Here is a 13,108-nt window from a genome sequence, read left to right as displayed (position 1 = left end):
GCTTCTTCTCCTTCGGAAATGAAAGTGTAATGATGAGCAACAACATCAGCCCTATTACCCATGGCAACTGAAGATTATTGCACACTATTATTGTTCAATAAAGCAAAGCCTTGAAGCATTGCAGTCATCACTGATTAAGTATGGAGTCATCAGTGTGAGCTTGGAGTAAATAAATGGATATATCCATATTGATGTCTTGTATAGATCTTCTAGACTAGAGCAGTGATGGAAACAATCATGTTATAATAATAATAGCTTAGATTTATATAGCGCCTTTCATGGGACCCAAGGTCGCTTAAAAATGTGCTGTTCTCCAGCCACATATACTCATATATACACATACTGTATCCTCCATATACAATCACTGTGTTAAGAGGAACATACATGATCACATCTACATTTTAAATAAAGGGTTTTTGTTGTGCAGTTGTCAATAAAGACACATAAAACATTTGATTGCACATACTTGCAGTAGCACGTTTTTATTCACTTGCATTTTGTTAAATTACATTAAAAGGTCATTTATTTTTAATGCTACTCGTTTGTTATAATTTATGAACAGAAAGTATTATCTGTCATAATAAAAGGACTTTCATCGTTTGTCGCCAGTTGTGCCCAGAAAGCAAGATGATGGTATGTGAAGCCTATGTGGAAGTGCATTACACCTGCATTTATTCTAATGTCCAGCAGGGGGCTAATCCCCTGGGAAGTCAGATTGTATAGAAGTCTATGAGAAAATTAGCTTATTTATCACTTGATTTATTACCTCATTAAACATTTTCCTTATGAGTGAATGATCTAAATCTCTTGTTTCAAGTCTTGTCCAAAGCAACATCATGTCGTTTTAGTCAAATTAAGAAAATCCAGGTCCGTATGATACAGTGTGATGTCCGGTCTGGGAGTTGCTGCCACTCGTCTTTTTGGTTTACAACTTTTAAAAAGCCTGTTTTTATTTTATAAAAATGAATTCCTGAAAAAAAAGTCCTGTTAAGCATTGTGTTGCATCTAGCTCAACCGGCTCGGGTCACCTGCGGTTGTTGTCGTAATGGGAAAGGAGGAAACAGATAGCCTTGCTGTTTTTAAAGTAAAATCCACATCTATCAACTTCAAGTTCACTCATAATCATGTTTAATTAATGGTCCTTACGACCCTGAATCCTAAAGATTGTTATGAGAGATGAGGAATGGACATCGAAGGAAAAGCCATACATTTGTCATCATACTGCTTTTTCTAAATAATAACCTGAGGTATCAACAAAATAACAAACACACCTGCCATTTTACCTGCAGCCGAAGATGATAAAGACAAAGTGAGAAACAAACATATACAATCACATAACAGCAGTTTCCGCTAAACTCAAGGTTTATATTAACCCATACAAAACATTCAGAAAAAAACAGCTTGAAAAGTAACTTATATAGTTTCTAGTTAAACATGTAAACAAATCACAGTTTAGGTAATAATTCACATTTTACAGGGTAAAATTGCTCCGACAACCCAATGGTTTCATCACAGTTATAAACGAGGCAATTGTGGTGATTTCAGTATTATTATTACTTTGTAGGTTCAGTCACTTATTATATTAAATATAATATTATATTCATACCAGTCCAACCAGGGGACATGACAGCTGTAGGCACTTGTGTATAAAGCTGTAGATTGATATAAGCAACTTCAGTAACACTAGGAAAAAGAAGGGGTCATTTAAGGTTCAGGCTTTCAGAAGAGCCCACAAACAGGTCCATCCTCCTTTCATTTATTACATGTGACAGTTAAAACATCCAATCCCGGCCTCCCTTCCCTGACACCTCTGATTAATGTCAACCCTGGTCTGACCTGACATCTTCTTCGCTGATCTCTCCTCCTGTGGTTCAGGGGGGTCAAAAGTCCAAAGTGTTGAGCTGGTGTTGCAGCTGCGGGCTGTTCTCGCTGTAGAACTGACTGAACCAGCGCCTGTGCTTCTGGATGGCTGAGTCCTCCTTCACAAGGAGGGGTTTGGAAATGTACTTCTTATTGTTCCAGATCATTACGTCCCGCTCAAACTAGACAAAACAAGACAGGTCGAGCAAGGTCAATGGACAGAGTTGTGAATAGGGATTTCAAAAAGCTGTGACAAAGATAAACATTGACTAAATATGGACCAGCCATGACGCTTGTATAGTGTTTTTCTTTGTGAGAATGTGTCTGTAGCAGGTAAGGAAAGGGGGGTTTCAGTACCTCGCAAGGTGTTTATATTTCTATCTGTTTGTGTGTAGACAGATTTTGTCACAGAGGTAACCATGCCAGATGCAGTCACCAACAAAGCGTGTTTAGTTTAGACCAAATGGAGATTGTATTTGAAGATAGGTGTGATGTAAGTAAGAAAGGTGAAGGAGCCATTAGCCTCCTCACAATGCTGCTGTTACTAATGTGAGCTTTATTAGACACCTACGGAAGAGGAGGGGCCACATGTGAACAATTTCTTGACATCTGACAAACAGTTTTTGAGTTATGAGAATAAAGTCAGGAGTCAAATCTGACTTTTTTCTCAGAGCTCATAATAAATTCCACATTCCAATAAATCCTCTCCTGTTGTATTTACTCCCAGCACTTTCTATATCCTCATTCATTTTGAGAAAGAAACAGATTCTTCCTATGATTAAGAATGAAACTACATTCAATCTTCCCAACGTCATCACTTCTTGTCACCTTACCCAGACCACACTCATTTTTAAACAAACCCTACGTTTTGATTTAACTACCAACCTGTAAAGTTTTATGACATTTTCTCGTACAATTGAGATACATCGTAAAGACAAAACCACAGAGAGAAAAATAGACACCCATCTTAGTACTGTAAAACCTCCTCTGTGGTAGTTCCTGCTACAATGGCTGTCTCCAGAATACACATTTTTCCAGGATAACGCAAGACTCAATTTGTTTGACCAGTAGTTACAGGTTTGTTTGATAACTTCATACGTCATATTAGGAACATGTTGGTGTTGGCTCCCAGCACTTGATAATCAGCAGGTGGCACCTTTTCAGAAGATTTGAAACGGAACAGACTCTCACTTTCACATAATGACAAGACAGCCATCTGTAATTGTTTCCTGTCTCATTGCAGGATTTGATTTATTATAATTTATCAGCAGGGTTTTCTGTTTGAAGTGTTGTTGATTAAATGTCACGCCACAGTTACTCCATCAGCTGCTAGGATTTGGTATTTCAGCCCACCTCTTGAAATGTCCTCCAAAATTGTGCTGTGTGAATACCACATGACAACATTTTTTGCAAGATAGACATATTTCTTCTCATGATTTAAAGTTGCTTGCAATTGAAAATGGATAAGTATGGCTTTTTGTTAAATACAAATATATTGTTTTATCTGTTGTCCTCTCATATTGCATTAGTATAGAAAAATATCAACTGATAACCACCCAACTACAGTAACGCATCTACTGATCCACTCCACCTCTTTTGAAATGGGCCCTATTCCGCTCATTGTCAGGTTCCTATTTGTATGTTGTGCCTCTACTGTGAAATGTTTACATGCTTTAATGTTATTTGTATAGCTTTTTATGTTTATTTTTCTCATACTGCCTGTGTCTAAAACCAGAGCCCAGTCCCCTCTGATTGGTTAGCTGGCCTGCTATGTTGTGATTGGTTAATCACTTAAAGATGTCCCGCCCCTTAGCTGATCACGTACAATGTGATGGAGCGCTAGCCAATAGAAGTGCAAGTGTTACATAGTGATGTCACTATGTCCCTTAAGTAAACAAAGGAGGGAGCTTTCAGATTGTAGCCTTTGCAGACCATTTACGTGCACAAAACACCATACAACATACTACATGGAAAACCCCCAAAAGCATAATATGGCCCTTTTAAGGTGACATCATTTTGCATATCTGAACAGCAAAGACAAAATGGTGTTAAAATGGTAACGACTCCCCCACTGAAGAGGGCTTTGAATCAGCTTTGTGTAGGAGGAATAATTAAATGTTCAATGTTCAAGTCAGGTCATGTATTCAGTTGTCTTTTGAGGTGCAAACACAATCACCAACATATTAGTTTTCCTTTCATTTAAAACCATGACTGTGTTTTTTCACTTCACTACACAGCTAATTATCGAGTTTAATGAGGGCTATTTACACCTTTCTCTGTGAATGTGTGGTGTTACTTTTGGTGGCAATGACGAGGCAGGATTAAATCATAGGCGGAGTGAGAGGCAAGAGCACACACTGATCACATCACATTATTGACATCCCGAACTATAAACTTATTAACAATATTCTAAATGCACATCATTCATGCAGCTCAGCCATGTCGTTAGATTTGATGTGTACTCCAAGACAGCATAGAGCACATTACCGACTATATAGCATTCATAGTTAGAGGTGAGTGTGTGCTGTACCTGAATGGACTCCGCTTTGAGGATGAATTTGGGCACCAGAGGAGGGATATTTGACTGGTAGAAGATGGTGTGAGTGACAAACTGCAACAGAGGCTCCACTGGAGTCACACACTGCAGGATAACACCCCGGCCCAAGAAACTGTGTTCAATCAGCAGAAACACCAATCCTGGACCCACCTGGAACACACGTGTGATCATTGCAACTGAGTAAACAAGATCAATTAAAGGCACAGACTGCATAGTAATTGCTATTGTTACATGCAAAACTAAAGCATTTTCAGTACCAGGGTATATGCAGGAATCCTGAAGTCAAATGTAAGACCTTTTAAGACCTTTTTTAAGACCCTTTCCATACATTTTAAGACCTCATCGCCACTTGGAGTTTTAACCGGTTACATTGGCGACACACTTTACCTCACATTGACTATATACAGTATTGATTGTCCTTCCTCCTTATCTTCCAACCATTTGGACGCAAACTTGCATTTCCCCATAACGATGTTGCTTAGCAACCGGCGTAAACGGACCTTCGCGCGCTATCAAGCAGTGAGCGTGCGATGTCCTGTTCAGATGACGTCAAATCCAACGGGATGCCATAAATAAACTACACAGAATCACACTACACACCTAGGCAATGATTACATTCAGGCGCACTGTAGAATGCAACCTCTTTGGACCATTTATATACTTATTGAAAACAAGCTACAAAATGTAATACCTTGGAAAATGCCGTTTAATACTTTTTAATAGCCTTAATTTTCGCTAAATTGATCACTTTTAATACTTTTTAAGACCCTGTGGACACCTACTTATTTGGTATTCAGGCCACTGATGTTTTACATTTTGTTATAACACGCACTGTTCATGTCCTTTGGGCTCTTTTCATGAACACTTACAGTAAAGGTTGCAAATACTTCACAAAAGCCAGAAACCATGTTCATCTTAACTCTTCATCTATATTTAAAAGCCATTTAAGGAATCTCAGTTTTGTTTTCTTGAGTTGAGGTGCAGTTCAGTAGATGTTTTTATCTGAAACATAATCACTGTGGGTGGAATCAATTTTAATTTTAATTAAATCGCTGAGAGGTTTAATGATTATGCGGTCAGTAGAATTAAAATATTTGTACTGTACCTGTCTGGCCAAAACACGGACATCCAGCAGGTGCCAGGTGCTTCCAAAGACAGTAAGAGCATGTTTCACCAACATCTGAGAACAATGCTTGTTGGGCTCTGCCTCTGGCTCCCATTGAACCTTGAATAAACACACACATACATGTAGCCAAAGTAAACACAATGGCATTTAAACACACGAATACACCATTCAGAAGTACTTCATCCTCCTAAAAGAAATGTATTCTGTACAGTCTGAGTAGCATCAACACGATTGAAGAGTGTGTCGAACACTTTTGAATGTTTAGAAGTGATGTGGCATCCTTAAAACTTTGAAGATCGTTAAAGGTGTGAGATCCTTACCTTCCAGTCATGCCGCAGGAATTCCCAGGTTTTGCTGTTGGTGTATCGCAGATCTACTCCGCTGACAATGGCCGGCGTGTGAAGGTGACCGAGGTGAGCGATGTCTGCTGCATTTTCAGGAATCTCCTACAGTTGGAAAACCATGAACCATTCTTGTGAACATTTTTGAAAGTTTGTTAACAGAAGAAAAGCCCCTTCTCTGCCATGGGAATTTTATATTTCATTTATATGTCATATGTCCTTTATCATTTATATTATAAAAAAAAATATATATATATATTTGTTAATAATTTCGTTTTTGGGAGAAGGAGTGGGATTAAATAAGTGCAAACTTCTTCCCACCCCTTTTCGGATGTGTAATTAAGTAGATTATTTGTTTATACATAACTTACAATCAGTAATATTTTTGTATTTCAATTTGACACTGCTTGATTTTGTATTGTATAATAACTCTCATGTTAAATTTTTGTATTATTGTTTTACACATTCGAAATAAATCTAATAAAATCAACAAAAACAAAAAAGTAGAATCGTCAAGTAAACAGTTGAGACACCTAGGTGAAAGAAAAACACCTAATGAATTAGTTTCTATTTAAAAAACTCTAAATCCTATTCATGTAAGTAACAACACATTCACCCACATATGCACCTACTTGTATGTGAGCGTTGATGAAGTGTTCAGTTCTCCCCCGGTACACCCACTCGCCCGTTGTGATTTCCTGCTGCTCTGGGACCAGCCACTGAGGATCTTCTCCGTCGCAGTGAAACCAAACCAGGACCTGCCCGTTGAGCTCACAGCTGGGCCAGATGCGCACCTTGGCAAAGTCTGGCACTGATCGACAAACCAAAGCCAAATACAGTCTCTTTAATCAACATGTGATCTCTAAATCTGTAAATTAAATGCAAAAATACCCACGAATCTAGATATTTTTTTGGGTCCCTCAACCTTTCTGCTAGCACTAACTGTAGGCCCAATTTCTTAGATTTTACACCCAGCACACAGACCGAAATGTAAGGGTTAGACATAAGACGTCTGTCTCAGGATGTCCTATAGCACCCCCCTCAGGACATGTAGCACTACCCAATTGCAAGGCCTTTAACTATTATTCTTTCTAGAAACAGTAATGCATGGTTAAATGAAATGCATTTTATTTGAAGACAATGAAAGCTAAAATAGAACCAATTAAGGCCCCATAGCACTGAGACATTGCAAGTCATTTTTAATTATACACGAAACATATTTCTTGTATGATAAATAATTCTTACCTTTTTCTGCGTAGGGGATCTTCACACACTTGCCATCCGTTCCCCGAAACTGCCATCCATGAAACGGGCACTCGATGCAGTTCCCCATCACCTGCCCCCCCACAGCCAGGTTGGCCCCCAGGTGAGGGCAGTAGGCATCGACAACGTAGGCCTCGCCATCCTGGCCCCGAAACACTGCCACCTGCTCACCTACAGCCATTCATGGGGGTAGGGACACACATTTCAATGAATGAGCAGCCACTAATTAGAATGCAATGGTAATGTTATAAAATGTAGGTTATAGGATTGTGCGAATACTTTTACGATTGTTGATTTTTTGGCGATTTTTGTCATTTTATTTAGCTAATTTAATGGTTTACTAATATATTGGACATAAACAAAAATATATAAAACATATTGCCAAACCCTACGATGGTATGAAGTTAAGTATAAATTATTTTAAAGACATAGTATGGATGAGGCTATATAAAAGATAACTCCTTGGGCAAATTAATGAGAGGAGGTTAATTAGAGGCAATATATGTAAAGACTCTTATAACAAGGTTACTCTAATTATTTTTGATTGAGCCTGTTCTTTTAGAAGCGACTGGCAAACAGAGATAGTGTAGACTTGCTTTGTCACTGTGTGGAGGCAAACCTCAGGAGCACGCAGCCACTGCTGTTTTAAAATGATAGAATTGGCTGTCACAAGCGAACTGGCCCCGAATACATTTTATTTAGAAATATATAGAGCGCAGCCAAATGCTGAATTAAGTGTTGCAGTGATTGGATTTTTTAAATGATGTGTGCCTTGTTGGCAATTTAAAAAATGGCTTCATCAATAATGAAAACCCTCGAGTAGAATTGAAAAATGTGTGTAATTATTAAAATGGCTTTTGTTCTGTCTGTAGCAAATTCAACTATTATAGTAAAACGTGTTGGTTGGGCTAGGTGTGCATTGATTTTCAAATTCAATACATAGTGGCTTTAAACATAATGAATTGAAGTCAGTTCAAATGCTTATGTTGCCTATTGCTACCCTCATTCAACTGTTAGCTAAATGTTACGTCACATTTGGCTACAAGGATGGATTTAGCACGGTGCGTGCTCAGATGAATCTGTGCACAGTAACACAGCACGTTACGATCTCTTCCTCTTGTGTCTCCTGTTTTTGCCTTAACCTTTGGCTGACATACAGTCTTCAGATTTCTCCCAGATTAGCTCAGGCTGAGTCAGTTTGGTCAAGAGTAACCCTCAAGAGTAACCCTCTGGCAGAACTGACCACAGCGCAATGTGTCGGAGGAGCAAAGGGCAAAATAAGCGGAATTGAATACATGATGCAAATGGATGACTGCACAGAAAGGTTAAGAGCAAGGTGCTGCAGTCATTCACAGCAGGATGCAGATCCTAGGGGAGCTTGGATCCTGTACAAATGAATATGGAACAGTAAATTGGAGGGGGGGTACTGAAAGGGACAAGGTGGGTTGAAGAGGACCAGAGCATGTACAATGATCTACTTTATATTAAGCATCATGGACTAAGAGGTTGTCTAATACAGAGCCTGTACTGTATAATTAGTGTTTTATAGGAGTCCATTGTCTCCACCTTGGTAACAGTTGATCTGCATCACAGATTTAGTGTGTAGGAGCTTTAAAAACCGGTGTGTTACACTAGTGTTTGCTGAAAATCTGATATATAGAGAAGCCAACAAGTCAACAGATGATCAGGATCCTTAAAATGTGCATCGATATTAAAGTTTTCACATGTCAATTTACATATTTGATATTTGCTTGTGTTGTTTTAAATCCTAAATCTATTGAAATGTATATTCTCTTTTTCAAAAGCATGACAATTCATTCTTGCGTCAGAAGATTAACCGTCATGATACTGAGCAACTCCGGTTAAAAATAAAGACTACTTTATTGACATAACCACTGCACATTAAAACACCATCAGAAACAGAGTTGACAGCAGCTTTAAATGATTGGGTCTATTCATCTTTTCCGTCGGTGGTCAACGAAAAGTGAATTATCTGGTAACAGCTTCTCAAATGTGGGATGTGCTACTTTTTCTCAGTTGTATAGATTATTGGATTATTTTAAGCGAAGCTGTATGCTAATCCACTTTGCAAGAGCAGGTGTGTCTTTTCACTAGTGGATATGTTTTTGGGGTAGGGAACCTTTCATATAGTGTTTGTTTATTTATGGTGGGTGATGTGACAGAAGCATGAAAGCTTCACACCCTCTTTGAAACCGTTTTGAATTCAAACGCAAAGAAACTCTCTGAAGAGATCAAACAGTCCCACCGCATAGCAACACAGGAATAGCTCATCTAAAACACATCTGAAACACGTATGTTTTAAATAAGGTGCATCAATGAAAATATTCTAAAATAAATCACATAGGTATCGTTGTTGGAAACACATTTACTTTGTAACAGAGTTTATGCATACCAAGAAGCTATGGGAGGTTTTATATTTTACATCTGGGTCAAAAATCTGTTTCTGATGAAAAACAAGCGACAAGAGGAATCGAACAGGAACCCAACCTAAGGAAGGTTTAGACCATGGGAGAATTCAACAGGATAGAAAGAAGGAGTCTCCAACCCCACACCATATCTACCTCCTTCACACCCAAAACCCCCTCCAACCCATCCCATTCACCCTTTCAGCCTCCTCCCCCTGATGTAGGAGTTGGTAAGGAAAGAGATCTACAGCTACAGTAAATATGAAGAAGACACATTTTTCTAAAACGTCCCAAAAGTCAGAAAAACTGAAAAAATAAAAGGCTATCGAAAAAAGTAATACATCAGAAAAAATATCTTATCCAAAAAGAAAACTTAACATGTCACTCAGTCACTGTTGGACAGGTAAAGCTGAATTAAGACCATCCTGCTGGCCTCAGGTCCAGATGGATACACTGGATCTACTGTTATTACAGCAAAGAGAGCAGTTGCCAAGCAGACAGCCAAAAGTAGAAACATACTTGTTTTAGAGTGAAACCAAATCTAAGCAAATCAGAGAATATTTAAAGAATACAATCCTTGTCTGAACATGGGTTTTCTCTAATTAATGAGGTAAAACAATAGTGATTGAACCAATGGCTTACTGATTATAGTTAGTATTCAAATATTTGCAGTATTACGATCTGTGGCTACATTCTCTGAAAAAAGGCATTATTGTGTTACTGAAATGCTAATTATACTGCAGCAGCTCCACAGTAAAGCATTTCATCAGCAAAACACAAGTTGTTTTGTGGCCTAAGTGAAAACATGAGTACAGAAACACATTATTCAGGAATTAATAATTGTAAGATGTCACCTTGCTTCCATTACGAAATGATTTAATAAACAGTCCCGTTTCAACGACACTTGGAACCTGATCGCTTAACTACACAAACAAAGATGGTAAGCCATTGTGTTCTGAATGTATACTTTAAAATCTAAAAAACGGTGTAATATGAGCCTGTCTCCATGTATATCCTGGCAACTTGGCGCAATACAAAGCTATCTGACAACAGAAACCAGGTGACAAATATCTGAGTGGTAGAAATGCAATAAAGTTCTAAGAACTTTAAACTTTAAAATAAGAAAAGGTGCATTTTCTGTATTGACAATTGCACCTCTTACAATTTACTTAGGTAATGAATCATAATCATTAAAAATTAAGATTACAATTGAAGTAAAATAATTATAAGGGCGCTTTTTAGTATCTTTCCACAACTATGGGTTAAATGCAGTGTCAAAATGTCACTGTTGTGAAGTGATTTCCTCTTCACACCGGGTAAACACACCCGTCTGCATCTCACATCTGATGCCTCATGTAAAAAGGGGGCAGTGTCAGCATATTCATAACCTGCCCCACTGCTGAGCCCATGTATCTCATCTTACTTGATCTCCGTCCAAAATGTTAGTGCTGGAGAACCTCTTAGTCAATTGTGTTCGATGATGGTTAGCCACTTGTGGTCATGTTTTTACTGCATCTACATGTAATTTAAAAGCATCACACACTATAATAATATGGAAGCTGGTATTTTGTCAGAGTTTGAGCAATCTAGCTTTTCATAACTTGTGTATCAGTCACTTGCACACTTTCAAGGTTAATTCCCATCTAAAGATGTTAACAGAAGGGTTTGTTCCTATGATATGTAGCCTGATTTATTATTATAGCCTATCTTAACTTTGTAGGCTTATAAGTTATATTGTAATGTTAATAACTACAAATATGGCAAGATTTGTGTTGTTTTTTATGTTTCTTATCAGATTTATGGAATGATACAAAGAGATATTTCAAATCCCCTCTCAAAAGGTGTTGATTCAATCATTTTGAACTTGACTTGATCTCAGACTTCTGTTGCAAAAAAGTTATAGCCTACAATTAGAAAAATATTAGATAAGATATAAGTCTAATTTGCATGTTCAAACGTAGAAATTGCTTAATGAAAGTAACCAAATGAAGACGTTTCATGGTTATAGCCCACCTTTTTTTACACTACTCTTAAGTGGCCTATTTATTATGTAACCATCAGTAATTCTTCCAGCCTACCTAGCACCGTGACACTCCTGACCTCTCCCCTCCGCAGCGTGTGTGAGTCCAGCACCCGGTACCAGCCGTTCGGATACACCGGGGGCAGGTCTCCGGTTCTCCTCCTGCGGCGGACCTCGTTTGCAGCCTGGGCTTTCGAGCGACCGTTCTCGACTATGTATCCCACATCGTCCGGCCCCCTCAGCAGCTCCAGGGGACCGAAGAGGAACCCGTGCAGCCAGCCGAGGGTGAAGAGGGAAGCCCCGGCGATGAGGCACACCACAGCCCGTGCAAGCAGCCCTGTTTCCCGCCATACCGGGTACCAGGAGTCCAGCGGGTCTCCACTTTGTATGATAAACCCCGCAGCTACTCCAAGTCCAAAAATAACTGCCAACTTCCCAGGGGACATGCTCTTACTGCAGGTCCTGTCTCTGATGGTATATCTCTGTCAGTTTGTTTCATCTGACAGAAAGCCACACCTAGTGTTGGCAATGGCATTGAGTTTAATTTTGATTTGTCCGCCACCTCTTTTGTCTCTGCTGCTATCAGCCTTGCTGGATTTAGACTTGCTAATTAGATTACTGATGATCAGATCAGTTGGGTTGCTAAAGTTTTCAAAATAAAAGCACTGAGATTGTCTGGTCCTGTGGCCTTTCTTTTTTACTTTCACTTGTTACACATACACATATTTTCAGACTGCATAAGTGATCATACTTTCCCTGTCAAACCATGAGAGTAACATTGATACCATGAATTTAATGTTCTGAATGGGCCTCATGTAACACAAATATTCACATTAAAAAGTTAATGTCACCTCAACACTATTTGTTCTATCTGGATATTTACATTATAAGACAGGAAGACAATCCTGTATTCTTGAGATGTCAAACCATAAAAAAACAACCATGGGTGTTCACATACTTTCGAGTGTAATGTCATTGTCATTCAAGTGTATGAAATAAGGTGTATAGGGCAATGTTGTAGTATGCTTATAATCATGTTAATTGGTATTACTAAGCATAAGTTGTATGCTTTATCATTTTTAATTCACGTGCTTTTTATTATTTATATATTTCATAAGTTGAATGTGTTCTTAGCCATTTTGGTCAGCCTGTATAATTAACCTGTAATGTGACAAAGCCTGACTCTTGAGCTGCATGCGCCCTCTTGTAGGCTGTAATCGGTAATGCTCTTAACTGCACTCAAAGTGGCTTCTTGCACGTATTTAGTGAGAGTTATTGGAGCTTTGTAGTCTTTGCACAAGCCTATGTGCGGGTTGATATGCATTGGACATAACCAAGAAAAATGCCTTATAAAACGAGGCTTCATATTATCTGTTTAGCTAGGGTTTAAAAGGGTCTGATTTACTGATTAGGTGATGTTGATTGGTGTGGTTTGCAGAATTCTACTGGGTTCTGCAGTTGTTGGGACAGTACTAAATCCTGCAATGATTTAAAAGGCTTTCTAAATGCTACTGA

At 38.6% G+C, this 13,108-nt stretch overlaps 1 protein-coding gene across 1 annotated transcript; it reads right to left on the bottom strand.

Annotated features, from left to right (window-relative positions):
* Positions 1 to 451: 451 nt before the first annotated feature.
* zgc:92275 (uncharacterized protein LOC436885 homolog) lies at positions 452 to 12,115 on the bottom strand. Its single transcript, XM_034206353.1, has 7 exons — positions 11,652 to 12,115; positions 7,130 to 7,318; positions 6,517 to 6,695; positions 5,864 to 5,989; positions 5,523 to 5,642; positions 4,391 to 4,567; positions 452 to 2,042 (listed from the first exon to the last, which is right to left on the bottom strand). Exons 1-7 carry the CDS (start codon positions 12,037 to 12,039, stop codon positions 1,881 to 1,883), a joined length of 1,341 nt encoding a protein of 446 aa, XP_034062244.1. The 5' UTR covers positions 12,040 to 12,115; the 3' UTR covers positions 452 to 1,880.
* Between the last annotated feature and the right edge of the window lie 993 nt (positions 12,116 to 13,108).

This window comes from Gymnodraco acuticeps, unplaced genomic scaffold (assembly GCF_902827175.1).
Source record: "Gymnodraco acuticeps unplaced genomic scaffold, fGymAcu1.1, whole genome shotgun sequence".
NCBI lineage: Eukaryota > Metazoa > Chordata > Actinopteri > Perciformes > Bathydraconidae > Gymnodraco > Gymnodraco acuticeps.
The sequence above is the reverse complement of the archived record's forward strand: the minus strand, read 5'-3'. Positions and strand labels throughout refer to the sequence as shown.

Bases quoted from the DNA above. Each gene is read 5' to 3' on its own strand.
- zgc:92275 (XM_034206353.1), bottom strand. From the start codon at position 12,039: ATGTCCCCTGGGAAGTTGGCAGTTATTTTTGGACTTGGAGTAGCTGCG. The intron at 7,319-11,651 runs GTAGGCTGGAAG...GAATGGCTGTAG, and splicing joins CAGGAGTGTCACGGTGCTAG to GTGAGCAGGTGGCAGTGTTT. The intron at 6,696-7,129 runs GTAAGAATTATT...TTTGTCGATCAG, and splicing joins GATCCCCTACGCAGAAAAAG to TGCCAGACTTTGCCAAGGTG.